We start from the raw sequence: 23,457 nt of genomic DNA on the forward strand, positions 1-23,457 counted from the left end.
ATTGTTTTATTTATTTTACACAATTAAAAACGGTCGTTTTACTTTTATTAAAATTTTCATCATTTAAAAACATTGGGTACTTGCTTAATTTATAAGCAGTTTAAATGTGTGTGTATATATAAAAATTCTTAGAATTTAAAAATTAAAATTATTTAAAAAGGAAAATTAGTGACAAGTGTTAAATAATTCTTACATATGTATAAATTACATCGTTTATTTGAAAAAAGGTATTTCTATAATTTTTGTATCTAAGTTGATTACAAGAAGGGTAGGGATTTACCTATATTTTATAATTCACGGGAGATACAGAGGACAGTTACGCAGTGATCAGGTTGTGAACTAGATGTATATCTTACCTACTGAAACGTAAATTATTTCAAACGAAACACTATCTCACGATTGAAGAAGTTTCGAAGAGCTCTAATATGATCATCTGAGAATGCTGTTAAATCTATTTTTACAAGTTTCCGGAAATTGCGACATTCTTATTTAAGTGAGTATAAATTCGAATGATCTTAGAACGAGTTACTCCCCAAGATGTCATCGATGGTTTTGCTGTTCTTGTATCTGAATACGCTCCACTTAACTCGCTGTGATGCAAGCGATGCAAACGACTTGCAACTATGTAAGTATTAATGGATAAAGATTTCTATATGATGTTATAAAATTATTTATATATCTATGAATAAAAGATTAAAAAATGTAGAAAAGTTTTATGAAAAAAGAAAAAAAATTTCAGCTGTTACAGACACGAATTTAACGAGTGACGAAGGTGTCACGGAAACGCAACATGCAAGTTGTAAAATCGCTACAGAAGAATTGGTTGCAAGCGCACGTACCAGTGTCACGAGAATACTTACTGGAGTTTGTAATACTAGTAGGAAATAACTTCTAATCTTTTTTCAATTGTTCACGTTATTTTCTATTATCTAATTTTATTCCTAAATATCCAGAAATGATCGATGAAAAGTTGCGAGCTTTAGAAAAAGGCCTGATCAAAGAACTGGAAGAAATCAAGGCATTGCTAAACACTGTTTTGGAGGGGAAAAAGGAAGTACCAAAACTGGCGAAATTATACGACGATTATCACGAAGGCAAAGGCGATACACTCTCTCCAAGACAGTCTGAAATCGATAACTTTAACAATACGATCCAAAGAACTTCATTATTAAATGGTTTGTACCATTATGTTGTAACATTATTAAGAGGTTTGACTGAGACTTGGGAATTGATTAAATCGCTGAATTATAGTCGAATATTGGACTAAATAGAATTACAAATAAAATATAGAGTTAATACGGTATCTGAATATGTCCCAGGGCCCGCGAACCTCTTCTTTTACTACTGGCAGATAAAGCATTTTGACGAGAAGCTTACCAATTGGAAAACTGCTCGTTGCCTACGCAGTTCGACATTTTACGTGGGCCAGAATGGGTATGCCATGTTCATCAAAGTAACACCGCGATATTTTCCGGACGGTACAGTTTTCATAGGCGTCGGATTGACCCGTGGTCGTCATGATTCTATTCTGAAGTGGCCATTTCCCCATAAGATCCGCCTCGAGGTAAAATCAACATTTTTACTCTTAATCCCGTTGGAGCTTTAAAATGATCGTGTTTTCAGATTTTAGATCATTCATCAGAGCAATCGCGACAAGATCGAAGATCACGGATTTGGGATCCGTCCACACTTTGCTCGGAATATTTTTGGGGCCGTCCAAAATTAACTGGAGAACCAGATAATGCAGAATGCGTTGGACTGAGCGTCCCACGACAGATTTTTTTTGTCAAGTTGCCCGTTTCGATCGATCGTCCGTCGAGAAGCACTAAATATCTTTGGAATGGAAGTATCACGATCAAGTTGACTGTTTATCTTTAAATAACTTTTATACTAAAATTTATACATTATGCATAGTAGTGTACGTAGTAATTCTACTAGATTATAATATTCTGTAATTAACTTTATTCGAGTTTCATTAAACGTACAAGTAATTGTATAAAAGAAAAGTTTATAAAAGTAAAATTTAATTGTCAATGGATTAAACTGTATCTTCTATCGTTTAAATAAATTCCATATGCAAATAGAATGGAACGAGAATGAAGAAAGAATAATAAAGTGACATATTTTTTAATATTCTTCTTCGCGAATAATTCGCGTCATTTGTAGATTTAAACGACTGAGTTAATTCAGGGATGTTGATGAAATATCGAACCTCTTATGAAGAGGCATTCTACCGGATAAATAAACCTGTGGGATTCCTGATAATTGATAATCATTTGTATTACGTTGAATTGTATTTCGAGTATTTTGAGTTGCTGCCCTCAGCAATGCCTTGTAAACAGAAATCGGAAGTCGAATGCTGCCATTTGTTTCCATGCCCTGAGATTCTATTGAATTTTCATGAAAATTCCTCTTTCTTCCGCATCCTGGAACCAATCGATTATTTTAGAATGATAAAGGGTTTCATAAAAAAAATGATCTTTGCCAATTTTTTCAATCTTTTAGATAATATGGCATCCTAATAGTCAAAAGCAGGACTCATGACATGGTGGAATTCTAAAAAATGATTATGTTCTAATTTATCGTCGAATGAAAATTAAATGCTTCTATAAAAACATTTACCTGGGTTCGACAACCGCGTGATTTAATTAAACACAGGTATTTTATGATATAATCTTAGATATACTTATATTACGATGAACATTTTGTTAAAAAGAATTGAAACAGAAATTAAAAAACTAGACCTAGACTAGGAATATAAAGAAAGAATACAAGAACATTCTTCCGTTTTTCTTGAAAGAAGATAAACATGCACAAGGGTGATTTTTGTTACGAGCCCTTCAATTGTATCTGATTGCGGACTGAAAATTAGGTTTTTCTTACCGGTGAACGCATTGCAGAAAGGTCTCTTCATCTTCAGCGATTCGTCTGTTAAGAAGGCGTCTAACAATTGTTGCTCGATCTAACAGTTGATTTGATCAATTAATTATCGCTATAATTATGAACGTGGTTTGCTTGTTAAGATAATAATTTACCTTATCCTGCGGGTTCTCAGACTGTGTCAGGTTCACTAAGCATACGAATATGAAAATACAGCAAACGTGGTTGATTGCCTAGAGGTGATCGAAAAATGTTAAATTGTATGGAATATTGAAAAAAATTTTGAATATTTCCAATAAAATGAAAGTTGTCCTCGTTATTGGTTAAACTGTATAACGTTGTATTCGTTAATGAACCGATTAAAACCCAGAACAAGATCTCAATAATTACTGAGGCTACGCGTAATTTCTAATAATCATATCGATTATATAACTATCGCACGTGAACCTTTCAAACATGTTAACTGTTGTAATCTGCTTATGACTTTAATCAGGTTTGTACTGCGGTTAATTAATGTCAAACGATACTAGCCGGTCGATCGTTCCTTCGAGCAATACGTTCGTCATCCATGCAAATAAAAGCTTTTTAACTTCGCGTATAACGTAATATGCCGACCAAGTGGACTGCAACAGTTCAATAATGTAATTACAAGTAAATTACAAGTTTCATTATATTTTAATAATCGCTTCTAGGTTAATGCTCCTCGTTACTTTTAATACCTTTTTCAAAGTTTCTCTATTGAAAATCGTAATAGGCAATATCGAATGTAATTACATTTTTGATCAGGAAGGGAAATTGGAAAATAGTAACGCGACCTCTTTAGAGGCTGTCAACTAGTAACTAGAAATTTATATTATAAGGCGTCAGGAAATTAACGTGTACGTAATTCATAATGGTTAAGACATAATAGTAAATCATAACGCGTAAGAGAATATTGTTCAAGGTATACATAGAATATAATACACGTAAAAGTCTTTTTACGTACAGTGGATTTTATCAATGTAGGTGTATATAGTGATACAGTTAAAAATTATTCTACGCAACACTATATTTTAATAAAAAAATATTTTTTCCGAATTTGAAGATTCAAATGGCTGAATGACAAAAATATGTTACAAGAGTTACTGTTCGGAATTTTGAGTGACCGTCCGTTTATGGCACGGACAGGCCCATTCCCTTCTTTAGGAAATTCCAAATTACATGTCCTCCCCGAGCTGTAAACCTAATGACTACAAAGTCAGGTAAAAATCCCCGGGAAAGACCAACCGGAAGGGCAGAATGGGCAGACGAAACTCAACGGCTAGTAGGGAGAATCAGCAACGTAGGAGGAAAGTTCATCATCAGATATCGTAACCGTAAAGATATCGTACCGGTAAAATACTTCACTCCCAACAAGATCCTAGCACCGCCGTGTTCATAACATCACACGTTACTTTTATACAAGTGCAAATACAGTTTTAGATTAATCTAACACTCGATCTATTTAACTTTCTCCACCTTGAGCGTTAAGTCATTCGAGGTACGCGATATCGACCGATCGGTTTGACCTGACCGGTTGGTCTTTAGTCGAGAATTCGCAACAGTTACCTTCATGTCGAATCTTTATAGCTTGAAGATCAGCAATACAAAGAATTATCCTTAGAGGCGCACGAAGAAACACTGTCTTGGTTGAACTTTCTTCCTTTGGTTCGGCTACGTCTTTTGATAAAAGGATAAAAGGTTACTCGCGGAAAGAGTCAAGTCTGCGTATGAGGGATGAAGTCGCGCCTCAGCTCTTCAAATACCACCCCCTCCTTTAGTAGCATTCGAGGGCGTAAATACATGCGCCAGAGGAACGCATGACCGTTCATAATGGCTCATGGAACGGTACATTTAACGTTCTTTACGCAGAATGTGGTTAGTCTTACGTATATTTCGCAGTCTGAATGGTGCAAGAAACACAGAAATTATGCATTTGTTCGTGTCTTATTCGTATCATGCACTTCGTTTGTTGTAACTACCGATGCGTTAAAAATTAAAGTTTGCTTACATAATACACAATATAATGTACTCAAAAACTATATACACCGTGGTACACCAAAGTATTCAAATACTCAGCGTAGAAAATTTTTATCAAACATATGAGTTATACGAAACATTTCGAAATTTCTACAAGTGCTCAAATACTTTCACAAGACACTGTATATACGATACATATATAATACACAATAACTATGCTGTTAAATGTGCAATATGTTAAAACAGAAACTTCTTAGATATATCAAAACAATTCAAAAGTTATATTAATAATTTCATTCATATATTTTGCAAAACATAATGAAGTTCTAAGGAGCGAGTAAAGAAACAGCAGATTTTTTCTATATAATTTTAATCTTAAGTAATATTTTTCCGGAAAGAGTATCATCAAATGTAAGTTCTCAGCCGTAGAAGGTTTTAAATGATTCTGTACCCCCTGCGACGTTATCCCACTTATGTCCATCGAGAGAAGTAGCAAAGTATATTTGATAAATATGCAAAGGCTGACAACAAAAGATCGAAACATAGTAGAACGATCAAGGCAAGAAGCAGCTTATGGAAGACTGATCGACAAGAAATTCCGTGTAAATCAAAGGAAAGCAGCCGGGGCTAAGTACTAACAACGTTCGCGCATCAGTACCCGCTGAGTTACATTAAAGTTGTCCAACCCTTGGCAACTGCCCCTTGTCCGCCTCCGTCCATTCAAATTTTTAACATCCTTTTTTTTTCATTGTTTAGTCTGTTGTATATCGAACATAAATTAATACTGAATGTCAGGAGATGTAAGGATTAAGAAAATAATATTTCGTTTTGTAAAATAGTATTCTTGGAATCAAAACACCTTTAAGAAATGAAATATGTGACACAAAATACACGCGCTGTGCCAGTGAATTCTTAATTTTCTCTCTGATTTGAGTATATTTTATTATGACATGCAAAAGTATCTATAAATAAAATCTGATGTTAAATTTGTACAGTTTTTACGTTCTTGATACTTGGTCCTTTCTAAACTATCATGTATGTTAGCCTTGTTGTCCTCTCTTTATCTTTTTTCAACATTTTAATAATGTGTCAAATATATGTTGATCATAATCGTCTTAATATTTTAAATCACGACGGGTTCGCAGCTTATGAATAAGAGATGCGTACAGAACTATATTACTCTTGATATATGACTCTCTTCGTGTATAAAACGAGTGAATATTACTTGTGTGCGCGTTATATTCTCTTCGTTAAAAATGTCTATATGAAAATAAATCTATCAATATTCAATAAAAATAAATAAATGTTAATAAAAAGGAATTATTAAAGCTATGCAAGATATTCTTTATTAAAATACAATAAAATAAGTGAAATAATTTTCTTATATATGTCGGAGAAGAGTCAGGAACAGGGTTGTGGGCGTTTGATAGACCTCCCTTGGAGTTGGCCATCGTTGTGTTATAACGAAGATACGGCCTGATACTACGAGTATGAACACTACCGATTCGACAATCAACAGCGGCGATTAGGCACTTGCGACACTAGTCATAGTGGTCTTAGGTTCCATAACGAATCCACGGTCAATGGGAGGATAGCTATATTTGCTCTAACTCAAACGTGTACTACTCACTCATCGTAAGGCGCTACTCCCTTTGTCGATGAGATCTCAAGAAAGAATGAATTTTCGTCCCAATGACGCTACCGAGGCCAAACTATGGTGGGGTGTCTAAGTACACAAGATCCTCGGATCGACGTCGCTGTCGATTGGTCGATTTAGGACAAAAGCTGCCTGTCCGTTTGCACAAATCTTAATTGCCGGAAAACCCAGGTTTTATAGCGGGTCCTCGGTCTAACTTTACTTATGCTGTGTACGTGCCTCAACATCAGGTATTCATTGTCCGAAGAAACCGTTGGCATGTTTTATTGTCAGGTAACTCTATGGGTATTTCCTTTAATGAGGGTCATAACTCCGCACCTTTGTTAGACGGAACGTCCGTCCCGTTGACCACGGCTACGTTCGGCGACTGGTGGTCGCCTTGAGCCCAAGTTTATTATCACAAATCGCAAACAAGCACAATTGAGCAGAATAACGGCAAATTGTTTAATTACAACTGTAAACTTTAGTTACGATTTTACGGATTTTCCCGAAGTTCCAGGGAAAGGCTCCGGTGTCCTTTCATCTCCGACATATATATGATATATTATTTAAATAATGGGAATAATTAATTAAATATATGAATGATTTTTAATATAGATACAATGCTTAAAATATTATAAAGACGCAATTCACAGATGCCTGGATAGCTCAGTCGGTAGAGCATCAGACTTTTAATCTGAGGGTCCAGGGTTCGAGTCCCTGTTCGGGCGGTTATAGCTTTTTGCAATTTTTTATTTTATCTATAATGATACCATATAGCGATACCAATGATACATAAAATATTTCAGCGGTTTGTTGAAACACTTCGAAAACAAAAGAATAAATATATATTGCACTTTAACACAACAATTGTTTCCGAAATTTTAATGTGGGAATATGCAGTAACTTTCAGGGCAGAAACGAAACACCATATTGTATAAAAATTTCCATTTTTATATCTCTTTAACTTTTCATTTTACATTAGATGACTGTACACAAATAATGTGTAAGATAATTTCAATATCATTTACAGAACACATAGAATAAAAATCATCACAAAAACAGAAAACTCGATATTATCCCAAGTGTTCTGTTTTTTGATAAATTACAATATAAATAGATAAAAGTTCAGTCTGTAGAACACAATCTCTTTTAAGATTCACTTATAAAGAGAGTAACGTAAAAATACATGAATGTAATGGAAATGCGAGTCATGAATGAGTATGATAATGCATTATCACTCTAGGAAAAAACCTCCAAACCCTTTCGTCAAAATTTAAATTAAGTCTTAGTCAATAGTACTAATATCATGAAAAATATACCTAACATTTAAACTACATTTCAAAACTGTTCTTTAACACTACCATCAGGCATTCCAAAGAACACTTTTTCCGCCATTTTTATAAAAAGTCCTGTTTCCACAACTCCAGGCATCATCGAGATATCTATGTTAATTTTATTCCAATTACTCAAATGTTGTGGGAAATGCCAATCGAGAATGAAATTACCATTGTCTGTTATAACTGGACCCTAAAAAAAGATAAATAATGTAATTCATGTAATATTCATAAACATAGAAAATAATTTATTAGGAAAAATATTTACAGCTTTAGCCAAAGCCATCCTAACTTTTACAAATCCTCCATAATTATCTTCTATTCTTTTTTGAATGACAGTGTATGCCATTGGAACTACTTCAATAGGAATACCTTTCTTATAGTTTTCACCAAGCTTCTGAGAATTTTTCCTAAAATCATTAAGTATTATAAGTAAATTCATTAAGTATTATATATTAAGTATTATAAGTAAAAATACAAATATTTTGTCTACAAAAATACAACACTTACGTATAATCAGCTATTATAACAAATTGACTAGCACAGGATGCAACGATCTTTTCTTGAAGTAAACAACCTCCTCCACCTTTGATGATATTCATATCAGAGTCAACTTCATCTGCTCCGTCAATTGCACAATCCAACTGTTAATATTCGAGCAATAATATAGAAAATATTTTTGTAAATAATAATAGATAAAAGATTGTTCATTACTTGAGGATAACTCTCCAAATCACCTAGGCGAAGGTGGTTATTCAATATTAACTGACGAGCTTGGAACGAAGTTGGAACACAAACGACATTAAGATTCTCTTCCTTTACACGTTCAACTGAAAAACACAGTTTTCTCCATCATTCACATATATATTCAAGATTACAATATTTAATTATTTAGCTTGATAAAATTTCCTGTCTGTGAATTAAAATATTCTTGTTATAATTACATTTGAATCAAGTATAATCTTATCTCCTGATGGGGTCAAAGGTGCACTATGACGATTTTATAACAAAATTAATTAGATATAGACTGTAGCAATAGTACAGGAAATTTGGTTATGAACGATTATAATTAAGTAAAAAATACTGTTCTTACCAATCCTGTGAACAGCATATATTATAGTAGATCCACTACCAATTCCAATAACGCTATTATTCTGCAAAATAATTGTGCGCAAAATTCAAACGATGAAACACCAGTGAGTTATTTAAATTAGTATTTATTTATTTATTTAATTCAATTTATTTAAAATAGAAATTACCTTCACATATTCATCAACTGCTTTGTAAGCAGCAATTTTCTTAGCACTCTCCAACGGTCCCATTTTTGGCAAGATTCTTGAAAAACTGAAAATATTTGCTAACGAGCAAAGCTGTAAACCTTCGTTAAGTACTATGCGTGCATACTGTGTATTACTGAATAAATTGTGCATTTCAAAATGGTTCTACACTATCGTTACAATCGTTAGGTCAGCGAATCACAAAAGTGCACTTGTACGCAGGTCCGGCGCAAAATTCAAATGATTCAAAATTCAAAATTCAAAATTCCAACAATCGGGAATGTAAAAATTATAATTTTTCGTTATATAGAATAAACATAAACGATGCAATTTAATCGAATTTCCATTATATTTAGCATCAGAGGCGAATAACACAAAATACAACCAAACACAATTTACATTTCAATAATTATTATGTATAAGATTTCACTTTAATTCTCTATTATTACTTCAATAGTAATATTCGTCAACACATTCCACTTCAACATGTCACGCACAATATTTCTGTTTTATCATCGTAATTTCTTTCGTTCGTGCTCTCGTTCTTTCTCTCTTTTCTTTCTCACTTTCGTTCATTACGTCCGTACATTTTTATGTGTATCGGTCGATTTCTTTATCTTTTTTTAAAAATCAGGTAAAAATCCGCGAACAATCTCTCGCGCTGTAATTTTATTATGTATGTATTCGAGCAGGCTTAGGAAAAGATCGTTTAGCAAAAATTCAAGTACGTTGATACACGATGCCTTTAGTAGCAACTTTGTCGAAAATAAGAGAATCAAAAGCTCTAGATTTCCTCGACAAAATAGCTGCTGCTTGACTGCATGTACCGACGAGCAAGGCCGAATTAAGGTAATCTTGTGAAATGCACAACGACTGTGTGATACCTAATACTATACCGATCGCAAAGAAATCAGCCTTGCATGATACAACTAGGACATCTACCACCATCTTGTCCTTCCAAGATTTACACACGAAAGTCTGTTTCTTTTTTCGCAACGAAGAGTGAACATTATTTCGAAGCTTACATACATAAAGCCGCTGAATGCTTATTATGATTTATTTTTTAATTTCTTTAGCTCAGGCAGTGGATCACGGTTAATGCGGCCGTGCCAATAAGTTCATAACTCCAGTAAGTTTGCAATAATACTAATTGCAACGCAGGTCAGTGTCTGTGTGTTCGAAGATGTACTTTCTATTTCTCTCTTTCTTCTTCTATTTCGCTTCAGCCTGGCTGTGGGTGTCTATTTCTAAAACGATAAAATCGGCGTCTATTTTTTCTTCAACCGAGAAATTCGTAAAGTGAAAATTACATTCAAGGAAATAAAAAAAGAAAAATAAAGAAAGGAAGAAAAAGTTAAAACGTATTTTCTCCTTCTGTTCTTCATGTACAGGCACACACATACACGCGTATGTATACATACAGCTTTTTCTCTCGTTCATTCTTATACTGTTTCTGTTTGCCCGACGAACTAGAAAGGACTTTGTGTGGGAGGCTTCATGACATCAACTTTCTGTTTTGATTCTACCCTCCTATCCCGTACACCACCCTCGATCACGTAAAACAAAATAATGCAGAAAGAAAAATTGTTTAGATCTTTAGATGGGCCACAGAAGCCGCTACATTGTGTTTTAACCCACTTTTCTTTCTAGTGTTACATACATATATATGCGCTTTGCTAACTCCTACAAATTTTTTTCTATCGTGCTCTCCTCCGTACACCACTCACTTCTTCCTTTGGCTAGGATTACAATCAAAACTCGTCAGAGTTTCGTGAAAAATATGTACCGATTAATCTTACGATATCGTAATATGCTTCGAAGAAAATAATGCGCTCAAATTTCTTTTACTTATCTTTGGATCAAGACGGGAGTCTTGAACACGACATGATTCTTTTTTTCCTTTTTAATCAAATTAGTGATGAATTAAAGATTTTATTCGCACTTACTGATGACGTTAGTCGTATTTGCGTATAGCAGATGAATTGAACGTTAATATTGAAACTAGTATTTCAAAGTTATCTTGTAACTAGTTCTGGTTTGACTTTATTCAATATTAAAGACATATATATATCTTTTGTTTCCTTTCTACTCATATCGTATTCTTTTCGCTGACTGATAGTTAATGCGACATTTTTTCAAGGGAACGAAAACTCTAACGTGAGGAAGGCAACGTTGCGACTGTTCTTGATCGTGCATATCCGTATTATATCACAGTACAAAAATACTGTGGAAAATATAGCATAATAAATATTTTTAATAAAAAAGAAAAGAAAGTTCCTTTCTCACGTTTATCATTATTTCTTTTTTTTTGTAATTTTTTTCCTTTTTTTTATCAGATAGCTTTTTAGCGATAAAGTACAGTTTTCTGAGAGTGATTTTTAATTGATTCGCGCGTCGTTAATAATACAGCATTATTAATCTCAACGACACATCCCCTTCATTAAAATTATCATATTAATAATATATATATATATATACACACAGTCAGACTCCTCCTGCGTTATTGGGCCATTATCTACATAGAAGCCCTATTATTATTAGTCGCTAATAATCGATTATAACGATAAGAAACGGTATCGCAATGAGAGCGTAATACGATAAATTATCGAGATTTTTAATTAAATTTAAAACTTTTTTATTTTTCTTCGCTACGATAAGTTGCGTATGTTCGCGTTCCCAATCACTTTTGTCCCCGGCTTACAGCAATTTCTTCGTCTACATAACTTTTTCTTCGCACACGCACGATTGATTACAATTAAAACAATACAGATCTACGCACAAACGCAACTAGTCGCTGTTGTACATGTGCGTAAGTGTATACACACATTTACGTAAATGTATATTTGTGTGTATACACACATGTATATATATATTTATATATAAGCATGTATAATATATATTATTTATTTATATGCATACAGTAGGCAATAATACGTAAAATATAGATAAATATAAATCGAAATTTCAATTCGTTAGAAGGAGAATCTCTTCGTCGAATAGAAAAGGGGAAAATGTCGTACGCGTTTCACAGTTTTTCCATCATATTTCTTTCTTTTTTTGTTTTTTTTTTTTCTTATTTTTGAATTTCAATTCCATCATTCATTTCTGATTTTCATGAAATTCGTTGTAGACAATGGCTACGTTCGGACTGACAAAAGACCTGTTCTAGCGAAGTCTTCTCATCCCCTTTCTTTCTTTTCTTTTTTGTTAATTCGTCGGGCGTAATGGTTTCGATTAAAATTCGAAAATTCACAGAAAATTCCTCTTTCCTGACACTCGAAATAACATACGGATGAAGGACGTGATAAAAACAACCGTTTAATCCACCCAAGAATATTTTTTTTCTGTTCGTTACTCCGTTCACAAGAATAATTCTTTAATCATGTTATTTTGTTTTTCTCCTACAAAGGATATCCGGGAGAATCGTCGATATCTTTACAAAGCATCGAAACTTTCTTTCAAAGACGCCCAATCTCAAAACTTTCTACTATATAGACCGAGATCCTCGAATTACCTAAGTTTTTTTCCTTTTTTCCTATATATGTATGAATGAAGAAAAGGAGAAGTATTTAATTACGTAGGTGTTAATCACATAAAAGAAAAAAGAAAATAGAAGAAACGTGAGAATTACGACGATACTCCGAGGCACCTTTTCGTCCTTATGAATAAATGTATATTATATATATATATCTATATATATAAATAAATAAATATATATATATTTATATATATATTTATATTTATATATAATGTAAAAAGCTGTTTGTTAAGATTATACTGAAATTTCAAAATGAACCATGACAAAAATCCTAACAATAAAAATATAACGATATTGATACAGCGTTCAACTGTTGGAAAAGGCGTTACACTGTCCCTCGAAATCTTTCTTCTGACAAGGAAATGTATAGAAATTATTTTTCCTGCTACATCGTATAGTACATAATGACAATAAATGTAACAAAATAATATTAATAGTAAAATAGAAGTGTAAAAATCCAAAAATTTTATAATCCCGAAGTGACGTGGAAACAAGGGGAACATAAGTTCGCAAGTATCAAGAATAGAAGAAAAAAAAACACCCAGTTGTAATTTTCGACTTTATACGAAGTTATTTTAGTACATAGCAAATCATGTTATTTATTTCTTCCTTTCCTTCCTTTTAATTAATGTAATTGGTTTTTGTATTAAACGTGCTTGTTGGAGTCTTGCTTCGTTCTGAGATTATACGCTTATGAATTCGTGTAAAATTTGAAAAATAACTAGCTTATCAGTCATCGAGATGTGCACATTAATATATGCGAAGTTCATTATTTCTCTCTTAATATCTGCATCTTATAGTTTTTTTTTTCTTTTCTTTTTTTTTTTGGGATATGCACATATTTATTTAGTTTAGATAAGTATACAGCATCACTTTTGTATGAAGTATATCACGTGTAAAGGATTCTTTTGATTAACCACGCATTCCACAAAAGGCTGAACTTTTTCCCTTTCAGGCATTTCGCGTTAAGGCAATTAGTACACTTTTCATTTTCTTTCTTTACATCGTTGCTTCACTACTTTATATATCTTGTTTCCAATTCACACATCACAGTGGAATACGAGAAATTATTAGAAGTGTTCGAAAAATAGGTGCATAAAGCAAATAGTGCATTTAAAAGAAGATATTAAATTACTATCAACACTGAAAGATCCAGGAAAATAAAAAAGAACGAAATGTATGATTTTTTCAACACCTTTGGTTATTTTGTAATGTTATAAGTAATCCGATTTCGACCGAGAATGCCAGAACACGCGAGAACATAAGTCAAAAAAAAAATGAAATCACGCGCTACATATTTTGTATAACTTTTTACAAGTTTATATGTATATATGTATATGTATAATTTTACTTCATTTTCATCCACATCTTGCAGATACACCCACAAATCAATTAACATAGGATCTGAATGTAATACAAGAGGAAATTAATTACAATATGCAATATACATAAAGTGATTAACAAGGAAGTCTAGGCAAAAATCAAAGAAAATTGAGTAGGAGTTAAAGACAATTGAAAAATAATTATTGCTCGTTTCTACGAGCACCTTCAAATTCTACTCTCAGTAGAACCTTCACAAGTTTCGAATGCATTTGCGTGCGCCATACGCACGTACTTGTTTCCGACGCTTTCTGCATAAAATAAACATTAATTATATCGTAAGCTTCAATTCAACTAATTTCAAAGAAATGGAACACAGAAATTCCCAGTTTTACTTTGACATATCGCGTATAATTTTTACATATATCAAATCAGTAAAGCCTCTGTTATTGAGAAAAAAAACGAACACACATACAAATATTATTTCATTTCACATTGTAAAATGGAGCGATTATAAATTCATAAATGAATGATTAAAAAAAAGAAAAGGGACCACGTGATATTTTTAAAACGTAGTACTAGCGCAATATACGCAAAAATTCAAAACAACAGCGAAAATAAACTTTCCAACAAATATTTTAAATAAATACGATTAATTTTGAAAGAGAAAATGATTCAGATTTCTGTTTGTTTGGCATGTAAAACCCAACTTAATCCCTCCATTTTAAAGTACTGATTCCTGAATAATATATAACATTAAGGGATGGCCCGCCAACTTAATATTTAGAATCAGTGGTTCTGGATTATCTTTCTGAAATGATTCAAACCTCGTATGACTATTTAAAACTTATGTTCATCTAACAAAACGTTAATGCACATGCACTTTGATGATTTCATAAAGCATGTAGATTAAAAATCGTTAGTTGCTCGCTTTAAAATATTTGTCCGATGATTAAGATTTTTCAAATACAAACGGACCAACCCAAGCAGATTTATAAACTTTTCCCCATAAAACATATTTGTAATTCAATGATACACATGACATTAAACTAATTTTAAAAAATATATATATCAAACATACGATGACCAAAAAAATTTAACCAGTTTAAATTAAGCACAACTAAACTGGTGCGTATGACGGGCAGTGCGTCTTGTGAATTGTTAGAGTTTCTACATTTCCAAGATTTTATGTGTTAAATAAAACTGAGTATTTTATCAATCTAACTCTGTTCTAACAAACCCATACAGCCACCAAACATGAAACGCTAAAAGATATAATTATATTGTTATTATTTTTACCTGCCCGTCTCTATCCTCGATCAAGTTATTGTAAATGGATATAATAATATCGATGTAGAACGTGGCAAGACTCGCTGAGGAGTGTGTACGAGGAGTGTATATGACTGCAAGAAGTGAGTTATTTACATTATTTGCATGTGTCGGCGAATCAGCCCTTGCCCTTGTTCCATGTCACGTAACGACAAAAGATGGCGACATTAGAGTTTTGAAAAGTGATAAGATAGGGAGGGTGAGGAGGAGGGCATTTGAATAATTATTAATATATAATATTATAATAATAACAATAATGATGAGGTGTTCTAAACAGTGCTAGGACTAGTGCTAGAGGGTCCTGTGAGGAATCAGGGTGGGTGGGTACGGGGTAAGGAAGGGTTAGTGTGGGGGCGGAGGTTCCGTAGATTGGTTTCTGCCATCTACAGCCCTAACTGGCTTCCTACGTGAAGGACCTGTTACGCCAACTGGACCGACCCCACCTCTAAGGTACGCTGGTGCTGGGGTTACTATCGGTTCTCTGATAGTTCTACTATATGGTAGCGACAGTGATTCCTGCAATACCTGTATAACGAAGTTACAAATACTAAATTATTTTTGTCACGATTCTTTAACATAAAGTTTAAATTTTCGAAATTGCGAACTTAAATCTTCATATACACTTACCAATGACTCAGGCAATACACTGTGCATCAGTGTTTGAACCATAGGTGAATTTTGTATCGCGAGGTTATTAGAATTTGGTGGCAATCCTTGATTCTGAAGACCAGTCCCCACACTCCCAGCAGTAGTAGTTTGAACAGTATGTGACTGTTGCATAGACGTTTGCGTTACATGTTTACTCATTGTTTGTTCCCTTTTCGCTTCTTGAGTTATATTTAATTTCTTTGTAGAAACTGAGGAAGAGTTAGCATTTGGTGTATCGGGACTGCTTGTAGCAGTAGTTGCACTTGATACTGGTGTTTGCGCTACAGATTGTTCCTGTGTTAACTCCGGCAATGTTTGAGAAAGTGTTCCAAGAATAAGTTCGCACGTAAAGAGACTTCTATTTGCACTTTCACGTTCAATATTTTGCAACTGTGAGTCGGAGAGAGAACTGGTAATACATCTATAAACGGAGAAGAGCACACATGTAATATTAATTAAAATAAATATAGCAATTAAGAACATCTATGTATAAACACAAGGTTACTGGTCCTTTGGGAACTAAAAAAAAGGCATATGTCCGTTTCATGGAATCATCTTAAAATATAACTTTTGGCATCTTACGCACTGATCATGACATGCAGTTTTGCATGTTTCAGACAAAAGACTGCATGCATGCACGTGTGTGTCGAAAATATATTTATAAAAATACTCAAATACTAGCGCATAAAAATTAGTATTTTGACCATATTTTAGATACTTTTAGATGTGTATATTCCAATATTTACACATAACACATACTTTGGCAATAAAAACATATAGTTCTGTGAACTAGTAGATGATACGCCGGACGGGTTCGCCACATTAGTTGTATTATTGTTACTAGTCGTACTATTTACTACCACGCTAGTCATAGTAGTAGAATGACCACTTCCACTAATAATCCCTCCACAACTTGCAGAGCCAAGGACCTGAGTTTGCCTCCTAGGTAATCGCTCCAATTGTTGTCTAGCAGCCTGAAAAGATGTTTCTATTGTATCGTGTATTTTTAATTCAATAACTTTTATATTCGTATTTTAGGAATTCAGCACTTGATTAATTTATTTTTATTATAACTTAATCCTCTTACTAAAATCTTTTTTGTTATTAAATCATACATACTCTAACTTGTTGTCGTTCCAACTGTAGCTGCATTTGCAATTGTTGCAATTGTGATGGTGCTGACGAACTTTGACCAGTTCCTCCACCACTTCTACGAACACCGGATAATTGAGAAAGTAATTCTGTAATTGGATCTATACCTTCTCGACTACTCGGACTCAATCCTCCGGACGAACTGAAATGCATATTGGACCTGAAGGTCCAATGACACGCCAATGAACATTATCTAAGATGAGATGATGATAAACTGAAGCTGAAATCCGGTTTAGCGTTCTTTTTAGGCATTTCAAAAAGAGAATGCATCTTTTATCTTACAATATACTATCATGATTATTGAACTATGTTTCACTAAAAAGATGATGGTAATGACTGATAAATTATAATGTTAATGTTATAGAACAAGCAAAAAATGATACTTAACAAAATACATGCAGTCAAACATCACAGAATTTGTACACTACTGTAATTCATAATCAGTGTCGTTAGAATTTTTTAAAAATAGATTAATAAACTAGCACTCAAACACATTTGATATTTACTTTTAGTGGGAGATAATTGTTTCCACATTTTCTTGAATATAATACTTAAAATATTTATAACAAATATTATAATACCTTTTCATAATCATTTAATATAGCGCGTATATCAAATATACATACCTGCGAGGCCGTGGTCCACCAACAACTCTAGATGAATGTGTTATCCGTCTACCAGTATATCTACTTGAAGCTGGTTCGTCTAGAAAAGAGATCAAATCTCTTGGTCCACTACGATGCTCCAAACTTAAATGACCACCAAAATCATCAGTCACATTATTAGGATCTCCCCCTGGGACAGATGCACATACTGGGCAAACCTATAATAAAATTGGAAACCTAGAAATCTCTCTCTAATAAAAAAGGTAATGTATGATAAACACTTATATATATTATACTATACATACAACTTCAAAAGAAGTGTCTGAGTGATCTGCAGCAACATGTTCTTGCAGTGTAGCCTCAGTGAAACCCATTCTTGTACAGTAAGGACAAGTTAAAGATTGCGGCTGTTCTACACTTACTGCCTCTCCACCATAATATAATTCTACAAGATAATAAATCAAAATTAGTTTGTATGATTAGGCTATACTTAAAAGACAATTATTATATACATAGAATTTAATAATTAACTTACCAAACTCAGATCTAGTAAGTATACACTGCATAGGATGATCACTGTGGTGACGCGTAGTACTGGCACCTCCTTCGTAACAGTTGGCACACAAATCATAATCGTAGCATATGAGGCACTTATATCTGCGACCCCGAAAGTTCCCCTTTAAGCAGGCGTCACAACTTACCCCTAAAATAAATAATTACTATATATTTGTACATATAGGGATTAGCATTTTATAGTAATAAAATCAAATTAAATTTACTATTAGTATTAGATACATAGGATATAAGTAAAGGATATTACATGTATGTAAGTAAAGTACATTTACATAAAGAACTTTAATAAAAAGTACTATTGTCTCTACAAAAGATATTTATATATCTTTCATATCTACATATACATACAATAACCTTGAACTAGATCTATTACAGATAGATTATTTAAGTCTGTTTCAAATATATATAGTTTTTGACATAAAAAGTTCAGCTGTATATTCTTATTAAAACAAACAACTACAATTTAATAATTTATTGAATACAACAATAAAGTAACTTCAGCATAACTGTAAATAAGTAAAATAACAAAATAACATTGAGACAATGTGCATTATATAGAGACACTACACATGTAATTTTCTTATAATTAAATGCATTTAAAAATTTAGTTTCTTGTTTAATAAAACAATCTTTATAACTATAATAACAGATACACAATGAGTTTTTAATTTCATGTGTTTTCCCAGTTACCTCTTAATTTTTACAAGTTATATACATATATACATATACATATCTTAAAAAGTACAATAATCTAAGTATGATGTCACTTTTATTGTAATAGTATCATAAAAGTTAAGACCTACATATATGTGTATTAATAGTCAGCAATAACATTTTTGAACTTCAATACAATATTTCTAATTTCAATTATGTAACATGCGTAGATGTTAAATAAATAAGAAAGAATATATGTACTAACTTTATTTATGCAAACAATAACTACTCTTTACTCTGCTAATTTCATTATGACACATTAACTTAAAAATCCAATATAATTGCATTTCTGTGATGTTAAAATTATACCATTCGAATGTAATAAACAACGTATTATTTAGAAAATACAAACTTGAAAGTTGAAAAAAGTGAGGAAAAAGACTAATTCAAAGATATCAGATAAGAAAAATATGTTTCAATATGTTTTAGAGATTTAACATTGTAAGAAAGAGAAAGGGATTGTACAAGAAAAGCAATATCAAAGAAACCATTTGGCAGAGCTCATCTTGACAATGGGTCGTTAAATTTCCCCGTGAATTTTATTCATTTTATATAATTAAAATAAGAAAAAATGATGACATGGCAAAAAAGTTGAGCACAATCATCAAAGAGCATTATAAACCCAAAGAAATTGGAGTAAATTTTTTATAAGTGCTGCCATCTGGCCTCTGACATTAGACCCTTTGGTACAGAGCTTACAAGAAATGTCTTAGGAAAAATCTCATACATTCTCGATTTCGTAACCTCGACGATGAGTCTACACAAACTTTTTATGCATATCCCCGAATACCCCATGATTAAAAAATTTTGTCATCAATATAAAACAAATTTAGCATGTGAAGTAAAGGCTGACTTGCTAGACAGAAACAGCGCACACGTACGTACCGTCATGTCGATTCATTTTCCGTTTAAAATCTCATATACGCCGATAGCGCGAAGTCTCGCGATCGAACGGTTTACGAAATACGATTGCTGCTCGCCACTGCGTTAACTCTTCACGTCCCTCAATGCAGCAGATACAATGAGGAAAACATTAATCGTCAAACAAAAAATTTTTCGTTAGAATTTCCAGCGTAAAACCTAACCCAACTAGACTACCGTGACGTCACACTAGACCTACGCTCCCGGAGAACGTTGCGGGCAGGGTCTCCGTCATTGCGGCGTTGCCACATTTCCAATAAACATGCGTGGGAAATTCAAATATGACAAATCTGATCACTTCATTTTGTACAAACTAAATCGATTTCATTTAATTATACGCGCAGAAAACATTCTGGAATACATGACATAGTATTAACAAGGTATATATACAATAAAAAAGTTGATTAAACATTTCAAGGTTCTTTCATTAGCAATAGAATATTATTGATGTCAGGTAGATCATATATAAATGATCTATATGATGCTATATTGAATTATTAGTTGTTTTAATTCATTAAATACTAATCATTATGTAGAAATTAAAGATTTATACGCATATTCTATTTAAAGTCACTCGAAATACTTCCATCGAAACAATATCAATTACTCAGTTGACAATCTGTCTTTATACTTTGTGCCGAAAATCTGGCAATCTAGCACTCCTTTTACGAACTTTTCCGAAAGATTTTCGTATGACTTCGTACTCTTCCGTATATAATCGCGACTCCCGAAACATATTTCACGAAGAAGTTGTTTCTTTTATTGAACAATGGAGGCAATAATCGGACGGGTTTTTATATATGGTGGCAAAGGTGCTTTAGGTTCTACTTGCGTTTCAAAATTCAAGTCGAAAAAGTGGGTGAGTAATAATAGTAAAAATAAATGTCAACAATATATAATAAAAATGTAGATGTTGATTTTGTTATCAATGGGACTGACTTATTTTCCCACAGAAGTTACAACTTTTTATTGTTGTTTCCAAGAGTAATACATTTGTAAATGTTATTAATTAGTTTCATTTAAAAAAAAAACAAATTATCGGTCAATTATACATCGATAACTTATTCGATCTGGACATTGATTAAAAATTAATTCTAAACAACTGTTAGGCAGAAATTTCTGAACGATGAAATCATTTATATTTAAAAATAATTAATTAAAAAAGTAATACTCGAGAATTATTTCATGTACGTCCTTCTAGAAATTTAATACAAAATTTATATAATGTTTTTTTTATACATAATGAATTTCATAGAATTCGTGACCGGTGTACATATTCAAACGGCGAAGTAATTATTCGCGCACTGTTTTGAATGCTACGAAGTATAGTATTTTATTTATGTATCTATAATAATTATTATCTATGTGTATATATGCGTATAAATATATTTTTTATAGCCCTTATTAATATATAAATATATTTTTTAATGTAATTAAATATTAATCATTTACTAATTTTAGTTTAAGTTTAGTTTCAGTTTTAGTTTTAGTATTCTATAAGCTAAAACAACCAAATTCCTTCTACGAGGTCGTTAGGTCGAAAAATAAAATAAAATAAATAACATGAATCATTTACATTATTAAATGCAAACATATAAAATAAATTTTATATAAATTTAATAAGGCACTTTCCCTATAAAGATATGATTTCAACAAAAAGGATATAGATTTACAGATATAATTCTATTTAGCAATCTCAAGTATAGAGGAAAAATACATCAAGGCCATAGTTAATGATTCAGAACCTTTCACATAATACATATACCTCTATAATATCTTTGTTAAATAACCTTAAGAAATTTGCAATTATATCAATTTTATGATACTAAAATATTTATTATTCTACACATTACATATATAGCTTATAGGGAAATTACTAAACAAATTATTATATTTAAAAAAAAATAATATATTTTTATAAAACTACATTAACTTCATAATCATAGTGGGTTGGCTGTATTGATATGAAGGCAAATGACCAAGCTGATGCAAATGTGATTGTAAAACCAAACAGCAATTGGCAAGAGCAGGTAATTTTTTAAGTTGTTATATTCAACTAAATAAGAATATATATATTTATATATATATATATATATATGTTTTATAAACAAATATATACATATGTTTATATACATATATATTATATATATAATATTAAATATATATTATAATAATATATTTTATAAAACTTTTTATAAAACTAATCATTTTTATCTGTTTATTAGGAAGTTGATATTATGCAACAAATTGGAAATATTTTAAATGGGAATAAACTAGATGCAATTATTTGTGTGGCTGGTGGATGGGCTGGTGGAAATGCAGCCAATAAAGATTTTATTAAAAACAGTGAACTTATGTGGAAGCAGAGTGTGTACAGTTCAAGTATTGCTGCTAGTATTGCTGCCCATCATTTGAAAGAAGGAGGATTTTTATCATTAACTGGTGCTAAAGCAGCTTTAGCAGAAACACCAGGAATGATTGGATATGGAATGGCTAAAGCTGCTGTTCATCAACTTACTAAATCTTTAGCAGCTAAAGATAGCGGTCTTCCAAAGAATTCTTTGGTTGTTTCTATCTTGCCTGTTACTTTAGATACACCTATGAATAGAAAATGGATGCCAAATGCTGATACAACTAAATGGACTCCACTTGAATTTGTTGCAGAGTAAATAAAATCTTTCTTTTTTCCTTATTTCATGTTTTTATATTTGATTTCTTACTAATAACATTTTATTTTATAGCCTCTTCTGGAAATGGTCGCAAAATCAAGAACGTCCAGCTAATGGAAGTCTCCTACAATTGATTACCAATGATAATAAAACAGAATTAATTACAGCTTAAGAGGAAAAGAGTTTTTTGAATCGAAAGCATTTATGGTGCTCCCATGACAATATATACACATATGTATACCCATTATAAATACTTTATATCAAATGGTGTCCCCAATCAATTAATATTGTTTCATCTTAATGCATTTGAAAAAGGAATACGAAGATATATTTGTATATATGTAAAAATATTTTTCTCTGTACCTTTAAAACGCGAGAGCTATAAGTTCATATAGCAACATAAATTCATTCCATTTAAATAATATTACAACAATAAAATTATATAATTAAGTGAAATTATTTGCAAATATATTGTAACATATTTTATAACATTTCCAATATTTATTTTTATATAAATGTTATATATTTTATATTCTGAAATATTATAATTGTGTTATCTTTTAGCAGTTTATCTCTTAAACTAAAAGTAAATATGAAAGTATAAACAAAAGTACTGTTTGTTAATAATCTCTGATATTACAAATTGGAAAAAATAAAATACAATATACAGCATAATTTTAGTTTTTATTAAAATGTGGTGTGTACTATGCGAAATAGAACTTCTATTGTTCAAGATTGTGACATATATGCCCAATAAATTATATACGCAAAAAATTAAAACAATGATTTTATAAAAGTGTTTATTAAGCTGTATTAAGTGTTATCGACTTCATTTAAATATAATTGACATTTATATAATT

At 31.9% G+C, this 23,457-nt stretch overlaps 5 protein-coding genes and 1 non-coding gene across 7 annotated transcripts; 3 read left to right on the plus strand and 3 right to left on the minus strand.

The window, feature by feature from the left end:
* The first annotated feature begins 265 nt into the window (after positions 1-265).
* Positions 266-2,003, plus strand: LOC117215130 (TNF receptor-associated factor 6-like). The gene is made up of 5 exons (XM_033461558.1): positions 266-625; positions 740-877; positions 954-1,175; positions 1,320-1,564; positions 1,624-2,003. Exons 1-5 carry the CDS (start codon positions 538-540, stop codon positions 1,876-1,878), a joined length of 948 nt encoding a protein of 315 aa, XP_033317449.1. The 5' UTR covers positions 266-537; the 3' UTR covers positions 1,879-2,003.
* A 24-nt stretch (positions 2,004-2,027) lies between these two features.
* LOC117215137 lies at positions 2,028-4,659 on the minus strand. The gene is made up of 4 exons (XM_033461563.1): positions 4,468-4,659; positions 3,036-3,113; positions 2,884-2,962; positions 2,028-2,426 (listed from the first exon to the last, which is right to left on the minus strand). Exons 1-4 carry the CDS (start codon positions 4,471-4,473, stop codon positions 2,182-2,184), a joined length of 408 nt encoding a protein of 135 aa, XP_033317454.1. The 5' UTR covers positions 4,474-4,659; the 3' UTR covers positions 2,028-2,181.
* A 2,513-nt stretch (positions 4,660-7,172) lies between these two features.
* Trnak-uuu lies at positions 7,173-7,245 on the plus strand. Its single transcript has one exon. It is a non-coding gene; the product is annotated as a tRNA-Lys (tRNA).
* Positions 7,246-7,795: 550 nt separating this feature from the next.
* LOC117214762 (ribose-5-phosphate isomerase) lies at positions 7,796-9,296 on the minus strand. Its single transcript, XM_033461080.1, has 6 exons — positions 9,111-9,296; positions 8,945-9,005; positions 8,566-8,681; positions 8,362-8,495; positions 8,120-8,261; positions 7,796-8,044 (listed from the first exon to the last, which is right to left on the minus strand). The coding sequence occupies exons 1-6, from the start codon at positions 9,279-9,281 to the stop codon at positions 7,856-7,858; spliced, it is 813 nt and encodes a 270-aa protein (XP_033316971.1). The 5' UTR covers positions 9,282-9,296; the 3' UTR covers positions 7,796-7,855.
* A 3,919-nt stretch (positions 9,297-13,215) lies between these two features.
* Positions 13,216-20,134, minus strand: LOC117214752 (E3 ubiquitin-protein ligase KCMF1-like). Of its 2 annotated transcripts, none has more exons than XM_033461069.1 (8): positions 19,893-20,134; positions 18,256-18,423; positions 18,026-18,165; positions 17,742-17,938; positions 17,083-17,257; positions 16,723-16,937; positions 15,943-16,384; positions 13,216-15,840 (listed from the first exon to the last, which is right to left on the minus strand). In XM_033461069.1, the coding sequence occupies exons 1-8, from the start codon at positions 19,906-19,908 to the stop codon at positions 15,658-15,660; spliced, it is 1,536 nt and encodes a 511-aa protein (XP_033316960.1). In that variant the 5' UTR covers positions 19,909-20,134; the 3' UTR covers positions 13,216-15,657. The 2 variants fall into 2 exon arrangements, with proteins under 2 accessions (XP_033316960.1, XP_033316951.1); XM_033461060.1 differs by having other exon boundaries at positions 17,083-17,275.
* Positions 20,135-20,611: 477 nt separating this feature from the next.
* Positions 20,612-22,772, plus strand: LOC117215063 (dihydropteridine reductase). The gene is made up of 4 exons (XM_033461489.1): positions 20,612-20,787; positions 21,875-21,958; positions 22,154-22,593; positions 22,670-22,772. The coding sequence occupies exons 1-4, from the start codon at positions 20,698-20,700 to the stop codon at positions 22,767-22,769; spliced, it is 714 nt and encodes a 237-aa protein (XP_033317380.1). The 5' UTR covers positions 20,612-20,697; the 3' UTR covers positions 22,770-22,772.
* Positions 22,773-23,457: the final 685 nt, after the last annotated feature.

Source organism: Bombus bifarius, unplaced genomic scaffold (assembly GCF_011952205.1).
Source record: "Bombus bifarius isolate JDL3187 unplaced genomic scaffold, Bbif_JDL3187 scf7180000007971, whole genome shotgun sequence".
In the NCBI taxonomy this organism is placed as follows: Eukaryota; Metazoa; Arthropoda; class Insecta; order Hymenoptera; family Apidae; genus Bombus; species Bombus bifarius.

What these genes read in the sequence shown, in the direction of transcription:
- LOC117215130 (XM_033461558.1), top strand. Translation starts at nt 538, where the DNA reads ATGTCATCGATGGTTTTGCTGTTCTTGTATCTGAATACGCTCCACTTA. An exon ending in AAGAACTTCATTATTAAATG is followed by an intron (nt 1,176 to 1,319) that starts GTTTGTACCATT and finishes AATATGTCCCAG; the next exon opens with GGCCCGCGAACCTCTTCTTT. An exon ending in CCCATAAGATCCGCCTCGAG is followed by an intron (nt 1,565 to 1,623) that starts GTAAAATCAACA and finishes TCGTGTTTTCAG; the next exon opens with ATTTTAGATCATTCATCAGA.
- LOC117215137 (XM_033461563.1), bottom strand. An exon ending in CTGAGAACCCGCAGGATAAG is followed by an intron (nt 2,963 to 3,035) that starts GTAAATTATTAT and finishes ATCAACTGTTAG; the next exon opens with ATCGAGCAACAATTGTTAGA. An exon ending in TTTCTGCAATGCGTTCACCG is followed by an intron (nt 2,427 to 2,883) that starts GTAAGAAAAACC and finishes GATTGGTTCCAG; the next exon opens with GATGCGGAAGAAAGAGGAAT.
- LOC117214762 (XM_033461080.1), bottom strand. Translation starts at nt 9,281, where the DNA reads ATGCACAATTTATTCAGTAATACACAGTATGCACGCATAGTACTTAAC. An exon ending in ATTTGGAGAGTTATCCTCAA is followed by an intron (nt 8,496 to 8,565) that starts GTAATGAACAAT and finishes GAATATTAACAG; the next exon opens with TTGGATTGTGCAATTGACGG. An exon ending in GGATGGCTTTGGCTAAAGCT is followed by an intron (nt 8,045 to 8,119) that starts GTAAATATTTTT and finishes ATCTTTTTTTAG; the next exon opens with GGTCCAGTTATAACAGACAA.
- LOC117214752 (XM_033461060.1), bottom strand. An exon ending in ACTTACTAGATCTGAGTTTG is followed by an intron (nt 18,166 to 18,255) that starts GTAAGTTAATTA and finishes ATTATCTTGTAG; the next exon opens with AATTATATTATGGTGGAGAG. An exon ending in GTGTATTGCCTGAGTCATTG is followed by an intron (nt 15,841 to 15,942) that starts GTAAGTGTATAT and finishes TTCGTTATACAG; the next exon opens with GTATTGCAGGAATCACTGTC.
- LOC117215063 (XM_033461489.1), top strand. Translation starts at nt 20,698, where the DNA reads ATGGAGGCAATAATCGGACGGGTTTTTATATATGGTGGCAAAGGTGCT. An exon ending in ACAGCAATTGGCAAGAGCAG is followed by an intron (nt 21,959 to 22,153) that starts GTAATTTTTTAA and finishes TCTGTTTATTAG; the next exon opens with GAAGTTGATATTATGCAACA. An exon ending in CCACTTGAATTTGTTGCAGA is followed by an intron (nt 22,594 to 22,669) that starts GTAAATAAAATC and finishes TTTATTTTATAG; the next exon opens with CCTCTTCTGGAAATGGTCGC.